At 36.2% G+C, this 19,432-nt stretch overlaps 1 protein-coding gene across 6 annotated transcripts in view; it reads right to left on the bottom strand.

Moving 5' to 3' along the window:
- FNIP1 (folliculin interacting protein 1) overlaps positions 1 to 19,432 on the bottom strand; it is a 171,410-nt gene that overhangs the window by 34,770 nt on the left and 117,208 nt on the right. For 5 of the 6 annotated variants that reach the window (XM_003404455.4, XM_064275468.1, XM_064275477.1 and 2 more), the window contains exons 5-11: positions 19,293 to 19,367; positions 17,887 to 17,978; positions 10,794 to 10,877; positions 9,431 to 9,502; positions 8,675 to 8,810; positions 7,982 to 8,183; positions 3,805 to 3,890 (exon numbers count right to left, since the gene is read on the bottom strand). In XM_003404455.4, the coding sequence (XP_003404503.1) occupies positions 3,805 to 3,890; positions 7,982 to 8,183; positions 8,675 to 8,810; positions 9,431 to 9,502; positions 10,794 to 10,877; positions 17,887 to 17,978; positions 19,293 to 19,367 (747 nt within the window). The remainder of the gene's footprint in view (positions 1 to 3,804; positions 3,891 to 7,981; positions 8,184 to 8,674; positions 8,811 to 9,430; positions 9,503 to 10,793; positions 10,878 to 17,886; positions 17,979 to 19,292; positions 19,368 to 19,432) is intronic. The other variant, XM_003404456.4, reaches the window with a different exon arrangement.

Genomic DNA, 19,432 nt, shown 5'->3' with positions numbered 1-19,432 from the left:
GCCAGTTAGGCACAAAATTATACAATCTATGGGTATAATACAAGTGGGACAGATAAAGTCTGTGGTAAACTAGAGAAGGTTTGTCCAGGCTAAAGGCAGCCTCAAAGGTATGAGCCCTGGTGGCCCAATGGTTAAGCGCTTGGCTGCTAACTCAAAGGTCAGCGGTTCTAACCCACCAGCTGCTCTTTGGGAGAAAGATGAGGCAGTCTGGGTCCATAAAGATTTACAGCCTTGGAAACTCTATGGGGCAACTCTACTCTGTCCTATAAGGTCCCTACGAGTCAAAGTCGACTCAACAGCAAAGGGTTAAAAGCATTCAAAAGTAGTTGTAAATACAAAGAAGCCAAGTACTATGTATGCTGCTTGGAGGAGTTCTGCCACCACTATTACACTGGTCTCAAAGACTTCATTCAATACAGAGAAAACAGAAAAACATTTATACTGAGCCTAATGTGGCCCTCTTTTCCCTTAACTATAGAACACTTAATGAGATAACATATCAACTGATAGAAAATTTATCTATGCAAGCCTAAACCAGCAACATTTGGTTTAAGCAACTTAGTATAATTTACCTCCTTCAATCACACAGACTCTATCTTTACGTTTATAATAAAAGATAGACCTCAAAGAAATTCTCACTCAAGCAAAAATCCTGACATTAAAATTATTTATACCATCAGAGGTTTATAAAACTATTGTACTGTATGCTTTCACAGAAAAGATTTTAGAAGCATACAGAGAGGTCTACATAAATTGAGAAGTTATGAAGATAAAGTAGACTGCGCATCAGTCAGTTCATTAAATTTGCTCTAAGTTCCATCTAGGAATGCTAGAGGAAATGTACTTTATCTCCCTTTGCTTTATCTCTCAAAAACATTTACATAATATGCCTTGATCTAATCATGAATGGCATCTGAAATGTAATAACCTGAACTCTTACAATTTAGGTATGAACAAATGAAGTTATGTATAACTTTGCATACGATTCATATATAAACAAAGAAGATGCTAGTGAATTCAAGAAATAAACTGATTAAAAATATGGCATTTGTTGACATGCTTCATACGTTAACATATTAAAGGACTAAAAATATGTTAAAATAAAATTAATATATGGCAGAAATACGCCTTTAATATGGTTTGCCTGTGCAAATTATTTCCTTCTAAGACAAAAAAGAAATAATACAGGTTGAAATTACATTCTTTAACGTGTTTTTCTCAAGATTTTCCCTAACCATTGAGGTGATCGTACAAAAATAAGACTTATTAAATTCACTTTTAATGTATTTTATCCCCAAAATTATGTTTAATAAAATGAATCATTAGAAATTTTTTCCTTCTCAATAATTCAGTTCAATAGATGATTACTATACAATAGTCATAAGGTAAACCTTTTCAATTTAAATAAGTGCAAACATGGCTACATATTCCATATTTATTTTATTTTCAAGCATACAATTTCTATTTAATGGTTACCTGTAACTCCATTACAAAAATTATACAAAACTCTTCTATACAAAACTTTTATTTAGGGAAATAAGTTATTTTATCCTAAACTCGAAGTTTCTAGACTACTATGGGCTATGAAACAGAGCAGCATATAAACTTAAAGTATGGTACAGAAGCAATGAGCCCTCTTCTTGGGGGAGGAAATAAGATTTACTTCTACTATGGCTTAAAACAAGATGAGAAAATGAAGAATCAAAAAAGGAGAGAGCTGAAAACAAACATGGGTTTTCAATTAGTCAAATTTACTAAATAAATATATATATATGTATATATATATATACACACACCAAAAAAAAAAAAAAAAAAAAAAACCCAGTGCCATCCAGTCGATTCCGACTCATAGCGACCCTATAGAACAGAGTAGAACTGCCCCATGGAGCTTCCAAGGAGCACCTGGCAGATTCGAACTGCTGACCCTTTGGTTAGCAGCTGTAGCACTTAACCACTATGCCACCAGGGTTTCCATATATATATACACACACACACATACATATATATATATACATGCATGCATATGTCATGCCTACAGCTTGCAATACCTCAAGCTAAAACAGTCTCTCACTTAAAAATGTTCTGGTCCATTTAAAGAAATAATCCAGAAGATATCTGCCTCAATAAGGGAACTTACAGTCTTCAATGTGCAGAAATGCCATCAGTTTTCTAAAATTGAGGTACATGAACAAATGGTGGCCATAAGTGGTACACCAATAAACTTTTTTTTTAAATTTTAAATATTATGCATTCATCTCTACAGTTAGCTTATTATGGCAAAGGATATTGATCCCCCATTCTAGGGCAATGATATGAAATTTCATTTTGAAATAAGTTTATTTAGGTATAAAAGAGGATGAATTTAAAAAGAAACATTAAATAAAATGGCATAGAAGATACGCAGTGTCATGAACTGAATTATGACACCCCAAAAATGTGTGTAGTAACTTGGTTGGGCCATGATTCCCACCCAGTACTCTGTAGTTGTCCTCCATTTTGTGATTGTAATTTTATGTTAAAGAGCATTAGGGTGGGATTGTTAACACCCTTACCAGGTCACATCCCTGATCGAATGTAAAGGGAGTTTCCCTGGAGTGTAGCCTGCACCACTTTATCTCTCAAGAGATAAAAGGAAAGGGAAGCTAGCAGAGATTTGAGGACTTCATACCACCAAGAAATCAGTGCCAGGAGCAGGGCATGTGCTTTGGACCCGGGGTCCCTGTACAGAAAAGAAAAGCTCTTAGTCTAGGGGAAGACTGATGAGGGCAATGAAGAGAAAGCCTTCCCCCGGAGCTGATGACCCGAATTTGGACTTGTAGCCTCTTAGATGAAAGAGAATAAATCTCTCTTTGTTAAAGCCATCCACTCGTGGTATTTCTGTTACAGCAGCACTAGATGACTAAGATATGCAGATCTGGCAAAATTCTACGGTGGGATGTGAATGACTAGAGAGGTAGAAGCACTGCTCTAGAATATACTTGCCATAGAAAATAGTGTATCATTCATCTCAGGCATTTTGCTGAGTTCTTTACATACGTTATCTAATCTTCACAACAGCCTATTATATTATTAATGAATTCAATTTACAGATTTCAGGAAAGAAAACTAAGGGTCAGAAAAGCTAATGGACTTGCCCAAGTTCATCAGGAGTAGTAAGCTCCAGAGCCAGGGTTAGAACAAACGTTTGTCTGTTGGATACTAAAGTCCGAGTTCTCACTGTCTGTGCTATACTCTCTCTCCAGTCTGAAGAAGGAAAGATTGAGAAGATGAAGTAGATCTGAACTGAATCTCTATGACGGAGACACACATTAGTCACTTAGTATGATTCCCAACACAAGTTCGTTTGCGAAATGTTTGCTTGACGTAGTGAGAGTGCAGTTACAACAGTTGCTGGGGTTTCTGGCACAAGCTCTGGTGAGCCAGAACACAATGGCAGAGGAAAGACTATTCACTATGCCATATCTAGAGAAAGAAACAAGCAACAGAGCTATTGAAAACATCAAGGCCATGTTCCCTATATCCAAGTATCCTTGAACTCTATGTATCTAAGAACATCAGGATATTATCACTGGTTAAACAGCACTTCCTACATTTAGGAGCCCAAGAAAGGACAAAACAGCCTTCTGTGCTTGAAGTCTAAGCACATTTAGATAGGAGTCAATGGCCTACTGGATTCTACCCTCATTTCACTGCGGGGCAAAGAAATTTAAAGGAGTAAATTGTATTACAACAAGTTAAAAGAAACAAATCTTCTCATGTATGTTTTAAAACAACCCCTATTATGAAAAGCTGGAGAATATGTACCTGAATTCATTTAGGGCATCAACAATTCGATTATATGCCAAACTCCTCTGACTGGCATCAGTTGACCTCCGGCTCATTTTCATAGCCTTGAAAACAATCATCAAATAGTTAATTCTAACACTGATCATGGGCAAAACACACACACAAAAAAGTGAAAAATGAAGTCACATATTTACACAACATCTACCAACATTTTTAATAAAGATGGAAATAAAGAAGGCATATGTATTTACAGTAGCTTTTTCTTCTGTACCTTTGGTCACTGAAGATTATAAGAAAATTCGAACTTTCAAATGTTGAATCTTTCATTGCAACTGTCAAACCACAAAATGTCAACATACAACTGATGTTGACAGTTTCTGGGTTTCACGGAACTACTTTTTCTTCCACCTCCAAATAAAGCAAGATAATAACAACTCCAATGAGAGGGCGGAGGAAAGGAGGGTAGGAGAGGTGTATTCACTAATTAGATCGTAGATAAGAACTGCTTCAGGTGACGGGAAAGACAACACACAATACAGGCAAGGTCAGCAGAACCGGACTAAACCAAAAGCAAAGAAGTTTCCTGAATAAACTGAATGCTTTGAAGGCCAGCATAGCACGGGCGAGGGTTTGGGGACCATGGTTTCAGGGGACATCTAAGTCAAATGACATAAAAAAAAAATCTATTAAGAAAAAAAAAAAAAGTGTTGAAATGTTAGAGTAGATTCATCCCTAGTACCCACAGACATGGTAATACTCAGAAAACCAAATCTTAGACATTTTTTTTCTTGTTAAAAGTTACGGACCGGACCACAAGTAATTTACCCACAACTTTATTTTAAAGGACAATCTTTGCTTGAATTTATTTGTCTTTTTCTCCTAAGATTTTTGCTGCCACAGTCCTTGCTCTTTCTAATTGCTTTCTTCTTCTTGGTAAGAATCATATTTGTGAATAAAACAACCGTTATTTGAAAAAATAACTCCATAGCAATAGTTCATGGTTTCCTCTTATGTTTCACAGATGAAGCTTCTGTTAACTAAATCTTTTTAAAAATCTTGGAATATGAAGATTCTATTGAAACACATTTCAAATTATTAGTGATATTTGCTTAAAATATTCTTAGAATTTTCTTATAAACATTTAGTTGAGCCTGAGAAGTCTTGTGCTAGGTAGATAAAAAGGGGATCAGGATTAGGAGATAGATGTCAAAAAGAACTTTAAATTTTTAGACTTTTAAGAAGAATGTGATTATGTATTACTTATGTAATTAACGGCCGATTAAAAATTTCTGAAAATATAATCCCTAACTTTTCTTTAAAGAAAAAAAAAACAAGTGAATAGTTTGAAAACTGACGTTAAAGGATTATTTTCTTTGGACACTCCAACGTTCACTGTAATCTACCATCAATTAACTACTATAGTAACTTTTAAAATTAAGTTGTATTTGATTGTAAAAACACTCACTGATTCAGCTTTGTCTTTCAGCTTTAATAAGGAACAGGATGCTAAAGGTGAACAAACGTCTAGACAACTAGAGATATTACAATGTACACTCCAGGTTATGGAATGGTCAAATCATCAAAACATAAATATACAACATATAAAAGGAAATCTTTAATAAGTTCTATAAAAAGTTCTATAGTACCTGAATATTTCAAGTTTTATACAAAGCTTGAGTCATTGCCCCAAGTAACTCAAAATGTCAATTCTGCCACAGCTAAAATAGTGTGCAAATGACTTTGACAAAAAAAGACTACCAAATGGGGCGCAGCCAACTGAAGAAAATGTCAATGGTGTCTACTTTCTTAAAAAAGCTATTTTACTACAAATGAAAATGGTCTTTACTCATTTGTTCAGTTAAAAAGTACTGGTAATGATCTTTCTATTTGTCATCTGACAAACTCAATGTGAATAAGTATCAACTGTGTTTTCTCCAGGAAAAGATGATCCTAAGTCACTACTGAGTAATGAAATGCATCCTGTGCCTTCTAGACAATTCTCATCTGTCTTCCCACCTCTAGCCTCTTATTACAGTCTCTTTTAAAACATTGCGTCAAATAAATTTTCCTAAAGCACAATTTGAAAACAAAGTCAAAACTCTCTGGGGCAAGCATTCCAGATTCTGCATGATCTGGTAACCAGTAACTTTTCCAGTCCTGTCACTCACTACTCTTCATACCCCTTCCTTTTCACACTCTTCACAGGGAGCAAGTTATAGCCACTGATTTATTAGTTCAACTTCTAGGACCCTCTTCTAAATAATAATCTGAAAAATACATCAACATGTTAACTACAGCACAGCTACAATTGTGAAAAAGGAGAAATGGCCTAATAGGAAACTGGTTACTTAAACTGCAGGAAGTCACTAAAATACATTGTTTAAGAACCATTTTTAATAACATGAAAAATGCATATGTCACAATCGTGAGTTTTTAAAAATGGGTGCATAATTCAGAAAGTATGGACATAGTATAATCCCAATCAAATAAAAGTGCAATATGCATAGAAAAAGTCTGGACAAGACCTTCAGCAAAATGTTAATGAGTTCTCTTTGGATGGCAACGTTATCAATTTTTCTTGCTTTTCTGCTGTAGCCAATTTTCAAAGTTCTACGTTTAAAAAAACTCTACACATCCTTCAAGATAGTCTAAATGAAACTTCTTCCCAAAAGAACATCCAAGAAATTTTGCCTGTCCTTTTTTATGTTTTATCTTGTATTTCACAATATTCTTACTTTACATATTTGTGTTATATACACTTTCTATCAGCATTTGACACAACTCATCATTTTGCCTCTTGAAACATTTTTTTGACTTGGCTTCCCAAAAAAGCTACCCTCTCCTGTTTTTCTTCCTATTTCAATGGTAAATCCTTCTCAGTTTCCTTTGCTATTTCCTTGTCATCTCCTCAAACTCTAACTGGTGAAATGCTCCACCAACTCAAGCCTAAAACCTCCTCCCCTGTCTTCTCTATCTCAGCTAGTTTCATGGCTTTAAATACCATCTATACACTGATGACTGTCAAATTTATTATATTCACCTGGACCTCTCTCCTTAACTCCAGGCTTACATATCCACATGGATGTCCAAAAGGCATCTCAAACTCCTAATCATCCCTGATCAAACCTGTTCCATTTGCAATCATTCCCATTTCAGTTATTGGAAACTCTATCCTTCTAACTGTTCAGGCAAAAAATTTTGGCGTCAACTTTGTTCTTTTTCTCTCACATCCCAATTCAGTCCACCAGCTAGTTCTGTTCTGTTAGCTCTATCTTTAAAATATATCCAGAATCCGACCACTTCTCACCAATTCCATTATTATACTGGCTCAAATATCTACTCTCTCTCACCTGAATTATTGCAAGAGTCTCCTACTAACTGCTTCTACAACATCCATCTTTACTCCAGAAATCTATTCTTCACTAGAAGCAAAAGTGGTCCTCATAAATAATATCATTCCTCTACTCAGAACCCTCCAATGGATTCATGTCTTTCTTAAGAGTAAATGTCAGTGTTAGTACAGTGGTTTCCTATAAGGTCCTACGTGATATGGTCACCTGCTACTTTTCTGACCTCATCTCATTTTACACACTTCTCTAATTCTCAGTCCAAGTCAGCCACTTTGGCTTCATCTCTGTTGCTCCAGTATCAGGGTCATTCCTGGATAGGGCCTTCGTCCAAGCCTAGAACATTCTTCTAATAGTTGTGGCTTATTGACTATCTCCAGATCTCTGGCTCAAATGTCATTTTATCAGAGGCTTTCCTAACATCCTATAAAAAATAGCAATCCTTCTACCAGAATTCCTTATGTATCTTTTCCTATTTTATTTTTCTCCACAGTACTTATTACTACCTAGATTATTATATATTCATTTGTTCGTCCTCTGTCCCATGAGGTCAGGAGCATTTTTTTTTCCTTCACAACTTACTTTGAGTTGTTAGAACAGTACCTACCACATTATAGATCCTGAAATACTTATTTACTGAACAAATGGATGAATGGTTTTAGATCTTTTATTAGACAGTAAGCTCCTTAAAAAATGTTGGTCTATTTGCATTTCCCAAAGTGGTCTGTAGGATACCTGAATAAAGCCTATTAATTTTTCTGCCAAATGAATAAACATATTGCTTAATAAGGAGAAAAAGATTCAAAAGAAAACAAGGGGTGTAAGTAAGTCAACAAGACTCCACTTACCTGTTCTATTGCACTCTTTAATTTGTTCATGTGGCTTTCAAAGAGAGGAAAATGTGAAAAAAAGAATTCGTTAAATTTGCTACTTTCATCTTCATCTTTGGATAATGAAAAGATTACCCCAATTGCAATCTTCTTTTTCCTCACAATTCCTGGGTTAGGGCCACAGCTTTCATCTGACAGATTAAAGCTTTCTTCTATTGACCTTAAAAATAATTGTTAACATAATTAATGGTAATTTAATCTTCTTGCCAATTAAACATAGGCAAGCTAAAGGTCATCTGCTATTTTATCAAATAAACCTAAAAATTCTCAACAATTATATATCTGTTTAGGAAATCTACTGGCTATTCCTTCATGTTTACGTTATCGTAAGAGATTTTACTGAAGAGTCAAATTCAGAACACTTTTGTCCAATTAGAAGTCACTAAAAATGTATGTAATCCCAATCATAGTTAGCTTAAAAATTTCTAAATTTCAAGGTTTATAGACGAGTCTAGTACAATCTCTTGACTGTTCTAGGGTCCATTTGTCTCTCCTTCTGATTACAGGAGTAAAGTCAAAGATGGAGGAAAATGTACAATACATAAGCTTTCAGTTCCAGACTTCAAATGCAGAAAACAGGTCCAGTCTCTAAAAAAACTTACAAAATCATGTTCAAGGAACTATGCAATCTTGTTTTAACTTCCAGCTTACCATCTAGGAAATACCCCATTTTCCAAACTCGTGGTTTGACTGCGTCGCCAACGTCGCTGATAGCTACTAGCACAACTTCGGGTAAGCGAGGAGTTTGGCGAGGGAAACGGAGTGATAAGCAAGCTGCTGAGAGATGCTGTTAAATTAGACGGAGAACATGTATAATGTATAAGTCAATAATGACTGAGTATAAATGAAAAGTTTGTTTTTAACAAATAAGAGTGGAGTGACTAAACCTTTCATCTTTCATTTTGCTTCACAAACAAGCCTCTTTTAAAATTCCCACAAAAAAAAAAAAATTGTTGAAGCAAAGTCCCAAAGTAGGAAGATCAGATAGTAACAGAGTCTCTGAGACAACCTCCTTTTGACATTCCTTCCACCACAGAAGAAAATGTTTGTAATAAGGCTTTATCCCATTGGCCACGAGATTAAGTCAGGTGGTTTCTAAGCAGTTTCCTGAGCAATACTTTTTTCTTATACTGGCTATGCCTAGGTCATTGTACATTCTTCCAGGCCACAGTCCACCAGATACAGGGAACTAAAAAACAACTCTCAACTTTTAATAACAAGCATGTTGACCTTAAACGATCTCTCTCTTTCTCTCTCTCTGCTCTTTTCACAATTCTCTTGTAAGGTTAATATCAAATATTAACAAACTGTGCACATAAAATTTGATGGTAAGTGTAAGGCTGAAAAAGAAATCAATGCAACAGTGATCTCATAATAAATTAGATTATTACATGAACCTGGCATTACCAGAACGTGCTATGCCACTGTCTCTGTCCTCATTGAGCTCTCTTCCAGGCATGTCCATTGGATTGCTGTGAACTGTAAATCAAAACAAAACTGTCAGCTACAAAATATACTACTATTCAGGTTGATGTTGCTCCTTTTAATAGTAATTTAAATCATGCTCACTTCATTGCATTCCTTTATTTTTTTTCAACAGCATGACACCAACCCAACACCAAGAGCTATTACTCAGTTGAACAAGCTTTGAAATCTATCTGAAGATTTGGACATAAGATATGATGAAAATTATCTGTGACATAATATCTAAAGAAGGAGTGCCTAAAATTCATACTTCAGAAGAATTTTCAATGATATAAAAAGATATTCACAATATACTATGAAATGAAAAAAAGCAAGTTGGTTGCTGGGAGTAAGTGATGGGTATATGAATGTTCTATCTACTATTTGGCCTACTTTTTTGTATGTTCAAAATCCTCCATAATAAAAAGTTTAGGGAAACTATTTGAATAGTATAATCCCAGTAATACAGTTATCTCCAGTTGACAAGATGGTGAATACAAATTTTTACCTATTTTCAAGTTTTTCTATAATAAATATGTATTTTTCATATTTGTAGAGGAAATAAATACTAACTGAAACAAGAATCAAGGGCTAAACTGACACCAATCTGAAAGCAAGAGGAATAAATTTGTTCACATTCTACTGATATATTTCCACCAGAAGGTTACAATGCTAGGTAACCTACTGAAATGTGTGAAAACACAGAGAATAATTAAGAGTCCTGATTACAAAAGCATGAACGCATATACTACAATCATCAATTTAATCATATAAACACATATACTTATATATGCCTTTTACAGCGCAACATAATGGTGCTTGTTCATCTAAATCTTAGCTCTAAGAATAATCTTTCTTATGGAATACTGTAGGACAGAAATCTTACAAGAATAATTTTTCTGCAATTGGTGAACTATGATACAAAAGCTCTCAGCCATGGAAACAAGACAGTGTCATGTAAGAAAATCCAACTAGTATTATAAAGAATAACTTTCATACTAAAATTTGGGTTAGAACTCTAATGTCAAAATCATTATAGCACAATGAGATAAGAAATGAAAAACCAAAATTTCAAGAAAATATCATTTCTATTTATAACCCAGTTTCTGGAAACTCTGAGAACATATTCACCAGAAAGGAATTAAGGTCTTAAACTTCCTAAGCAGTGTTGTTTGTTTGTTTGTTGTTTGTTTGTAACCACACCCTCATCAATTGCATTTATCTACTCTCTTGTTTCCACAGCTTAACTACAGATTCTAGCCACTGGGGCACACCAACTAATCTACCCACACAGCACATCGCAAACCTGCAAAGAAAGAGGCGCTCCTGATCAGGCGGAGCGGACCCTGCTCAGAGAATGCCCGCCTGGGGCTGCAGAACTGTGAAAGACCTACATGGCAAAAATGTAAAATACACATGAAAGAGGCCTGTTAGAGAAGCCACAATGGGTCAGGAATAAAAGGTAAGCTACTGCAGCACAAGAACAGACCAACAAATATGGATGGAAACTTTTAAACTAAATAAGAGTAATTCAAGCTGGCTTCCCCCTTTTTTTTTTTTGAAACAGATGGTTCTGTTTTGGTAGTGGTTTATATCAAACAATTTCATGCCCATTTACTAATAAATATGAACATAATCATAGAAATAAGTTTCCACTCTACAAAGTAAATTTTATTTTAGACGTTCAATCCTTTCTAATCTAAACGTTTTAAAGATTTGAAAAAGCATTTGCCAAATAAATGTTTCTTTTTAAAAAGTCAGTTTGAAGACTGCAGTATTCTCCTGCAAGTGCAGTAGGGAGAAAACCAGCCAAGCACTTGGCTGAGAAAACAGAATGCAACATACAGCAAGGAGTGAATACAGAAAAGGGTCTTGACAAATGGGCATAAAAATTGGCTTTTTTAAGCTGGTGATAATAAGTCACAAGGTAATGGAAGAAAGCAGGCTCCTAGACCTGGGGTCAGTTACTACAGAAGCAGGAATGCCAATGTACCCTTTCAGGGTCAGACTCCCAGTTGTGCAAAAGAAGCGGCTGCCACACACTTGACCCTGAGAAGGTAACACCTGTCTGAAGACTCAAAAAGGGCAACATTACATCCTGTAACCAAGCAGCTGGGTTATCCTCTTAAAAAAGTTATGCTTAATCAAGAAAGCCTAAATAACCATCTAGAAGGTTTACCTAAGGCAGAAAAGGAGCTTTCACTTATTTTCTTTTTATTGTACTTTAGATGAAAGTTTACAGAGCAGATTAGTTTCTTATTAAAGATTAATACACATATTGCTTTGTGACAATCGTTGCCAACCCCAAGACATGTCAACACTCTCCCCTTCCTCAACCTTGTGTTCCCCACTACCAGCTTTCCTGTCCCTTCCTGCCTTCTTGTCCTCGCCCCTGAGCTGGCGTGCCAGTTGAGTCTGGTTTTGTTTTATGGACATGTCTTATCTTTGGCTCAAGGGTAAACCTCAGGAGTGACTTCAGTAATAAGTTAAAAGAGTGTCTGGGGGGCATACTCTCAGCGGTTCTTCAGTCTCTGTCAGACCAGTAAGTCTGTTTTTTTTTTTTTGTTTTTTGTGAGTTAGAGTTTTGTTCTACATTTTTCTCCAGCTCTGTCTGGGACCCTCTATTGTGATCCCTGTCAGATCAGTTGGTGGTGGTAGCCTGGCACCATCTAGTTGTGCTGGACAGGGCTTTTGTTTTTTAAAAATGACAACAGTAGTTTTCAAAATCACTTAGCATTTTTCTGTAACAAGGATTTCTATAATTATACTGCATGTGCAGCAATCCTTCCATGTCTCAATTGTCTTTCTTCAATTCCCCTTAGTTACTTCAAAACTTATCTACTCTCTTTATACTCCTTCCCCACTCACTTCCTTACTCTCAGCATTATGACTTTTGTCTCCTACAGCAGTCATACACACACGGAAAAATAACTGACTAGATGGAAACTCTCCTTTTCCTACTACCCTACCTCTAAACTTACCCGATTTCTCACCCATCCTTGCCTCCTTCCTGCCTGAACACTAATAACAAGTAACATTATTCAAAGCCTCGCTGTGTGCTAGGGACTTCCACAGTAAAATACCCTGAGAGAGCCCTCCCTCCCTGCTAAAGTTAATTAGTCTGTTTCCTAGATCCACAACTCTTCCTCCTTCAAAAATCTCATTCTATCTTTAACTTCATCCTCCTTATAAGCTCCTTTTTCCATCATCATTTAAACACATTTAAATCTCTCCCACCTTCCCTCTATACATTTAATTCTATTTCAGCAATTCCCAAAATGTGGCCCAAAGGCCCTGAGATCCCTAGACCCCTTTCAAGAGGTCTGTGAACTCCTCCCTTTTCCACCTTCATATCTGTCTGTGTGAAACCACATTTTCTTGACCTACTTCAACCAAAACAACATATCACAACAGACCGGATGTAGAATATATGAGAATCCGGCTAATCTTCTATTAAGGCAGACATTAAAAGAAATTTGTAAAAATATAAAACAATGCCACTCTTCTCACCAAATTTTTTTTTGTCTCAGACAATAGTTATTTTAAAAAATATGCCATTTTTGTTAACATGAAAGGGTTATTAGTGTTACTTTTAAGGAATTAATAAATAATGATTTTAAAATTTTGTTTTAATTTCTAATAGAGTATATATCAATAAATGTAACGTACATAAAAGCTTTTTGTGGTCCTCAATAATATCTAAGAGTTTAAAGGAGTCCTAAGACCAAAAAAATGTGAGAACCACTGTTTGCATATTAGAGAAAAACTAACCTCTCAATCTCTCCTCAACTCCGAAGCCTATGTGCTCCAATGAAACCGCTCACATTAAAAAAAAAAAAAATTTTTTTTTTTTTTTTTATAGGCCACCCAAAATCCTTCCTGATGCTTAATGCAGTTTATCTTTCTTGGATTACCTCACAGCAGTATTTGATACTACCTACATTCCACTTCAGGGGCCCTGATGGTACAGTGGTTGAAGCGCTCGATCAAAAGGTCAGCAGTTCAAAATCACCAGCTGCTGTGTGAGAAAATCATGTGGCAGTCTGCTTCTGTAAAGATTACAGCCTTGGAAACCTATGAGGCAGTTCTATTCTGTCCTGTAGGGTCACTATGAGTCATAATTGACTCACAATGGGTTTGGTGTGGGGTTTTTTTTTTTTTTTTCTTTTTGATATTCCACTTAAAACTTTTTTTCTGTTTCTAGGATACCACATTCTTATAGGTTTCCCTCAATCTCCTTTTGTGCTTATCTTCCTCTACCCCTTCTTTAAAACCAGTTGTCCTCAGGGCTCTGTCTTCAACAATCTTTCTTTACCATTCTTTACATTTCCTGGGTCATATCCTCCATTCCTGTGTTTTCAATTATCATTTATGTGCTGATGATTCTCAAGTTCATGGTAGATACAGCTAACTACTTAACAAAGAGGTGTGCTCCCCCTTCCAAAATACAAAGTTGTCTCTGGGAAGCAGCAGCCCAGCCAGAGGCTGTATTTCTCAGCCCCACCCTCCCCACCCCCACATATGTAGGTAGGGCCATATGATCAGCTACTACCAAAGGAATGTGAACAAAAGTGATATATGTCACTCCAGGCTGAGGTGGTTTTGAAGTGGACATGTCTTGTCCACACTCAATGCCCATCCACTGGCTTGATGCAGCTGAGCACAACCTTGGAGGCTACATGTTGAAGATGGCAGAACCTGAAGAAGGAAGGAGACTAGACCTCTAAAACACTGCTTGGAAGAAATCTGTCCATCAATCAGGAACACCCTTTTGGACCTTATATGAGTGATTAAAAATTTCTCTTTTGTTTAAATCATTATATATTTGTTTTTATCTTACAGCAACTACCACTATAATACACTTATCTAACTGTAATGAATGACTCCATTTGGATGTCCAATTGATACTTCCAATTTCACATACCTAAATCTAAAATTATCAGTTCTAATTTCTTCTGTTCCTCTCAGTGAATAGCACCAATAATATCCATATTACACAACCAGATAGCAGAGGGCCATCCGTTAACTCCCCCTTTCCCCTCACCTCTTCTATTCAATTAATAAGTCCTATCTACTTTTCTTTAATGTTCCTCTCAACAATTCTCTAGCCTCACTGACACAATCCTAATCTAGGTCACCATTATCTGTCACTGGATTACCATGATGAGCCTTCTAATACACAGGTCTTTCCTCATTCTCACCACCTCCCTTGAATCCATTCTCACTGCAGTTGGAATATTCTTTTGCAGATAAAAATCTGATCTGGTCACACTGCTACGTGCTTTTCAGTAGTGGTCCTGAGAATGAACCTATTAAGATTTCCAACAATAAGGAGTAAATTGGCCAATGACCCCAGCCATAGTACTCTGACCACTGAGATGTTTGTGACAAGCCACACATCCCATGGGCTACTCCCAGCCAATGACTGAACACGGCAGGTATACTAAGGCAGGAGCATTGCTGGGAGACATGCAACATCTTTGACAACCAACTTTGGCTCAAAGACTCCCAATGGCTTTGCCAAACCTTTCTTGTACTGCATGGCACGTTGGGACACTTCCACCCAACATTCTATGCTCTCTCTCTCTCATTCGGGGACAGCATCACAATCTGAGGGCTCTTTCCCAGCTCCCTCCCCATTTTCTCTCATGCAGTTGGTTTTCCTAATAAAATCTTTTAACATTTAATCCTGTCTTGGTGCCTATTTCTCAGAAGACCCACCCTAATACATGTTCACTGCTACCCAGCTGTTCAAAGCATGGCCCATAATGCTCTTTGTGATCTGGCTTCTGCTCACTTCTTTTTGCCTTCTTTATTTCTACTCTGCTCCATCTACACTATATATTTATTCTTTGCACACTCTATAATCTCTTACCCCTGGGTCTTTGCACATGCTGCTGTTTCTACCTGAAACACTTCTTTTTTCAATCATTTGACTAATCCTTCAAACTTAGGCCTGACTTCCTCTAGAAAGCCTTTCCTGACTCTCTAAAACTTTATCAGGTATTCCGCATTTCCACCATACTCTGCTCTTAACCCTGTCCAAGAACTCACTACAGTATACCATAATTGTTATATTACTTGTCTGACTGACACTAACTATAAATCTGTTAAAGCAAAAACTGTGTATGGCTCACCACTGTATCCTCACGGCCTGGGCGGGGAGCTTGGCATATTACAGGTGCTTAACAAGTATTTGCGGACTGAATGATTGGAAATTTAAATACAGTAAGAAATGATGCTCAGCCCCTAATGGAGCAGAACACTGGGATGCAGATCTCAAATTCTCATAAAAAGACCAGGCTTAATGGTCTGACTGAGACCGGAGGGACTCAGACAGTCATGGTCCCTGGACCCTTTGTTAGCCCAAGACTGGAACTATTCTCAAAGCCAACTCTATAGACAGGCATTGGCCTGGACTATAACACAAGCAACGATACTGGTGAGGAGTGAACCTCCTGGCTCAAGTAGACACTTGAGACTATGTGGGCAGCTCCTCCCTGGTGGTGAGATGAGAAGGAAGAGGGGGACAGGAGCTGGTTGAATGGACATGGGGAATACAAGGTAGAATGGAGGAATATGCTGTCTCATTAAGAGGAAAGCAGCTAGGAGGACACGGCAAGGTGTGTATAACTTTTTGCATGAGAGACGGACTTGATTTGTAACTTTTACCTAAAGCACAAAAAAAAAAAGAAATGGTGCTTGAATATCCTTGATTCACAATTAAAAGTATGCAAATAAAAGCTGTTCATTATTTAAAGTCTGTATTCTGTTAAATGAATTTTCTATGCTATTATTAAAATAGAAACAATGAGTATATTTAGCCTCTCTAGTGTAATTTACCTTTATAAAAGATAAGGAATTTGTATTACTAAAATGAACAGCTTTTAATAAGTCCTCTGAACTTTGTAAAGTGTCAAAATATAAACAAAAAAAAATTCAATTATTGCTTTGTCACATTTTTTATTAAAATCAAAGAAGCAATTAATCAACTTAGCTAAGAAAAAGCAGAACTTTTATTTTTCTATAAAATACATATCCACTTTATAAAATACATGCCTGACACTGTGATTAACCCATGTGAAACTTAATCCACTGCCACTGAGTTGATTCCGACTCACAGAGATCACTTAGGACAGATCAGAACTGCCCTACAGGGTTTCCAAGGCTGTGATTCTTAGAGAAGCAGACTGCCACATCTTTATTCCACAGAGCCAGAGCGGCTGGTGAGTTTGAATCGCTGACTTTTTGATTAAGCAGCCAACTGCTTAACCACTGCACCACACTGTGATTACCCCATAGTATAAAAACAAACAAACCAGTTGTTGTTGACTCGGTTATGACTCATGGTGACCCCATGTGTTCTCAGAGTAGAACTGTGCTCCACAGGGTTTTCAACTGCTGATTTTTTAAAAAGAAGATCGCCAGGTCTTTCTTTTGAGGAGCTGCTAGGTAGACTTGAACTTCCAACCTTTCAGTTAGTTAACCGTTCGTACTATATAGGGATTCCTTTCTCCATAGTAGGTACTTAATAATGGTTGCTCATTTGAATGAACACAAATTATAAAAAGTAATTAACAGAATGTTACACTGCTAGAGCTGAAAGAAAATCTATGCTTTCTAGTAATTCACATACCCAATACGTATTTATTAAAATTAATTAAAAATATAAGTTCTTGCAAACCAGGGAATGAGAGAAATATTCATACTGTTCTTAACTGCTGTTTGCTCTCTGATACTACAGGTCTTTCCACACTGGAAACAGAGTGAATGGCAATTTAGTTGAGATTTCAAGAATAAACAAATCACCAAAAATTTTACGAACAGTTTATCACTTACAAATGTTAAACAACAACAATCAGCTAACCAAACTACTAAATAAGCTGTTATTCTATTAATATTATATATATATATAAAATATTAAAAAAAAATTATATATATATATATATATATATGGACCATCAAATCCGAGTATCTGCTCATCTGAATTGGCACCATTTTAAAATGGTTTTATAGTTAGGCAAGAAAGGAAGGAGAAAGTGTAACAACAGTCTTACTCAGCCAAAATGTTCAAGAGAGCTAGTAAGGGCTTTCCATATCAATAGTATTGTCTTTAAAAAAAAAAAGTTAAAAGACAAAATCAAAAAATAAGACAAATTAGATAAATCCTCAACAGTTCTTTTTTCAGACACAAAATAAATACTATGTTCAAATATATGAAAAAAACATTTTCCAGATAACACAAATGCTATACATACTTGCAATTTAAGTGCCTTTTCCACTTCTGGTATTTTAACCTCTTTGGTCTTATAACAGATTTGCCTTAGTAAGAAATAATTTCAAATACTTTTTATACTCTTAACACTTTTACAACTTATAAAACCAAAGGAACCATTTACCTATATTCCCAAGTAGTCCATTAATGACAGTGTTATTATCAGCCTTTAATGTATTATTGTCCTGATTGATGAATTCAAGACTGTCTTGCAGCCTATGAAAGGGGAGAAAAACAAATCAGTAAATTCCAAATTGATTTTTTTGAGAGACATAATTCAATCCATGATATCTACACATAAGAATCTGCTTATATTACTTCTTTTAGTAAATAATTCACAATAGCAAAAATTGAAATACTTCATGTTTTTATTACAAAGTGTCCTTTCTAGAGATTTTAGGATTAGAAACTAGATTAGAATTTACAAAAGATGAATAAGCCAAGTTAACTACAGCTAAAATCAGTGATTCTAACCTAGGATATATAACTTCTACTTTAGTATCAAACTCTCCAAAATTAGCTTTTTAGGCCTTAAGGTGTCTTTCTTTAGTGTCCATGAAATTTTAAAGACCATCTCTCCTTTTCCTGCTTTCCTAAAATTAAAAAAAAAAAAGAGCTACCAAAAAAAAACCCAAACCTACTGCCATTGAGTCGATTCCGACTCATAGCGACCCTATAGGAGAGAGTAGAACTGCCCCATAGAGTTTCCAAGGAGCGCCCGGTGGATTTGAACTGCCAACCTTCTTGGTTAGCAGCCATAGCACTTGACCACCACACCACCAGGATATCCAAAAGGGATATGGGTACTAGAAACTTAGCTATTAAAACTGCTTAGAAGAGAAATCTTTTTACACCATTTACAATTTACAGAGGTTCAAGAGAACTCCTCTTGTCTAGAGTAGCAATCTTGATAAAAAAAAATCCTCCTGATAATTCTGACCCTGGGTTACCATTGGAGATTCTGGCTCTCCAAGGAGCCCTGTTCTGATTTAGCACTTACAGAATCCATCTCTGGTATCCACTTCCTACTGACTGAACCCCAGTCCTTCATTTATTAGATTCTGGCACATGGCCCACGACTGTCACCAGGTCTGACCTTGTTTAGGCTTTGTTCTTCTAATCTTGACATTAACAGCCTGTAATAACTGTGCCCCACCATATGGCTGACCTAGGCAACTCTTTTCAGTAGGGTTAATTCTTCAGGGAATCTGAAAACTGAAGAGTACAACCTACAGATACTAACTCAGCATGGCACTGCAAAACTGAAAATCAGCCTGTCAACCTCTGATAGAAATGCATTCGAAATTTTACTTCTAGATATGAATTATAGTAAATTAGAGAAACAAAAACCACATTTCCTGTTCCTTCAACTAAACTCAAATGAGGATGCAACCTGGCCTCCATGAATTTTTAAATTTAAGGGAAAAGAAGACTCTCTGAATTTACCCTGCAATCCTGAGAGCAGTTTGTTAGTATTTGTAAACTGCACATCTTAAATAATCCATTCCCCCTGCATCCATAAGCACTTACGTATTGAGACTTCCACAGATACTGCTGCCAGTCCGCGCAGTAAAAACTTTGCTAAGCATAAGCTGTGGAGGGGAACTATGAAGAGAAAGAGAGGAACAGAGAGAGATCAAAACTAAAATACAATGACTTTTTGATTTATT

The sequence above is a fragment of the Loxodonta africana genome, chromosome 2, assembly GCF_030014295.1.
Source record: "Loxodonta africana isolate mLoxAfr1 chromosome 2, mLoxAfr1.hap2, whole genome shotgun sequence".
Taxonomy (NCBI): domain Eukaryota; kingdom Metazoa; phylum Chordata; class Mammalia; order Proboscidea; family Elephantidae; genus Loxodonta; species Loxodonta africana.
The sequence above is the reverse complement of the archived record's forward strand: the minus strand, read 5'-3'. Positions and strand labels throughout refer to the sequence as shown.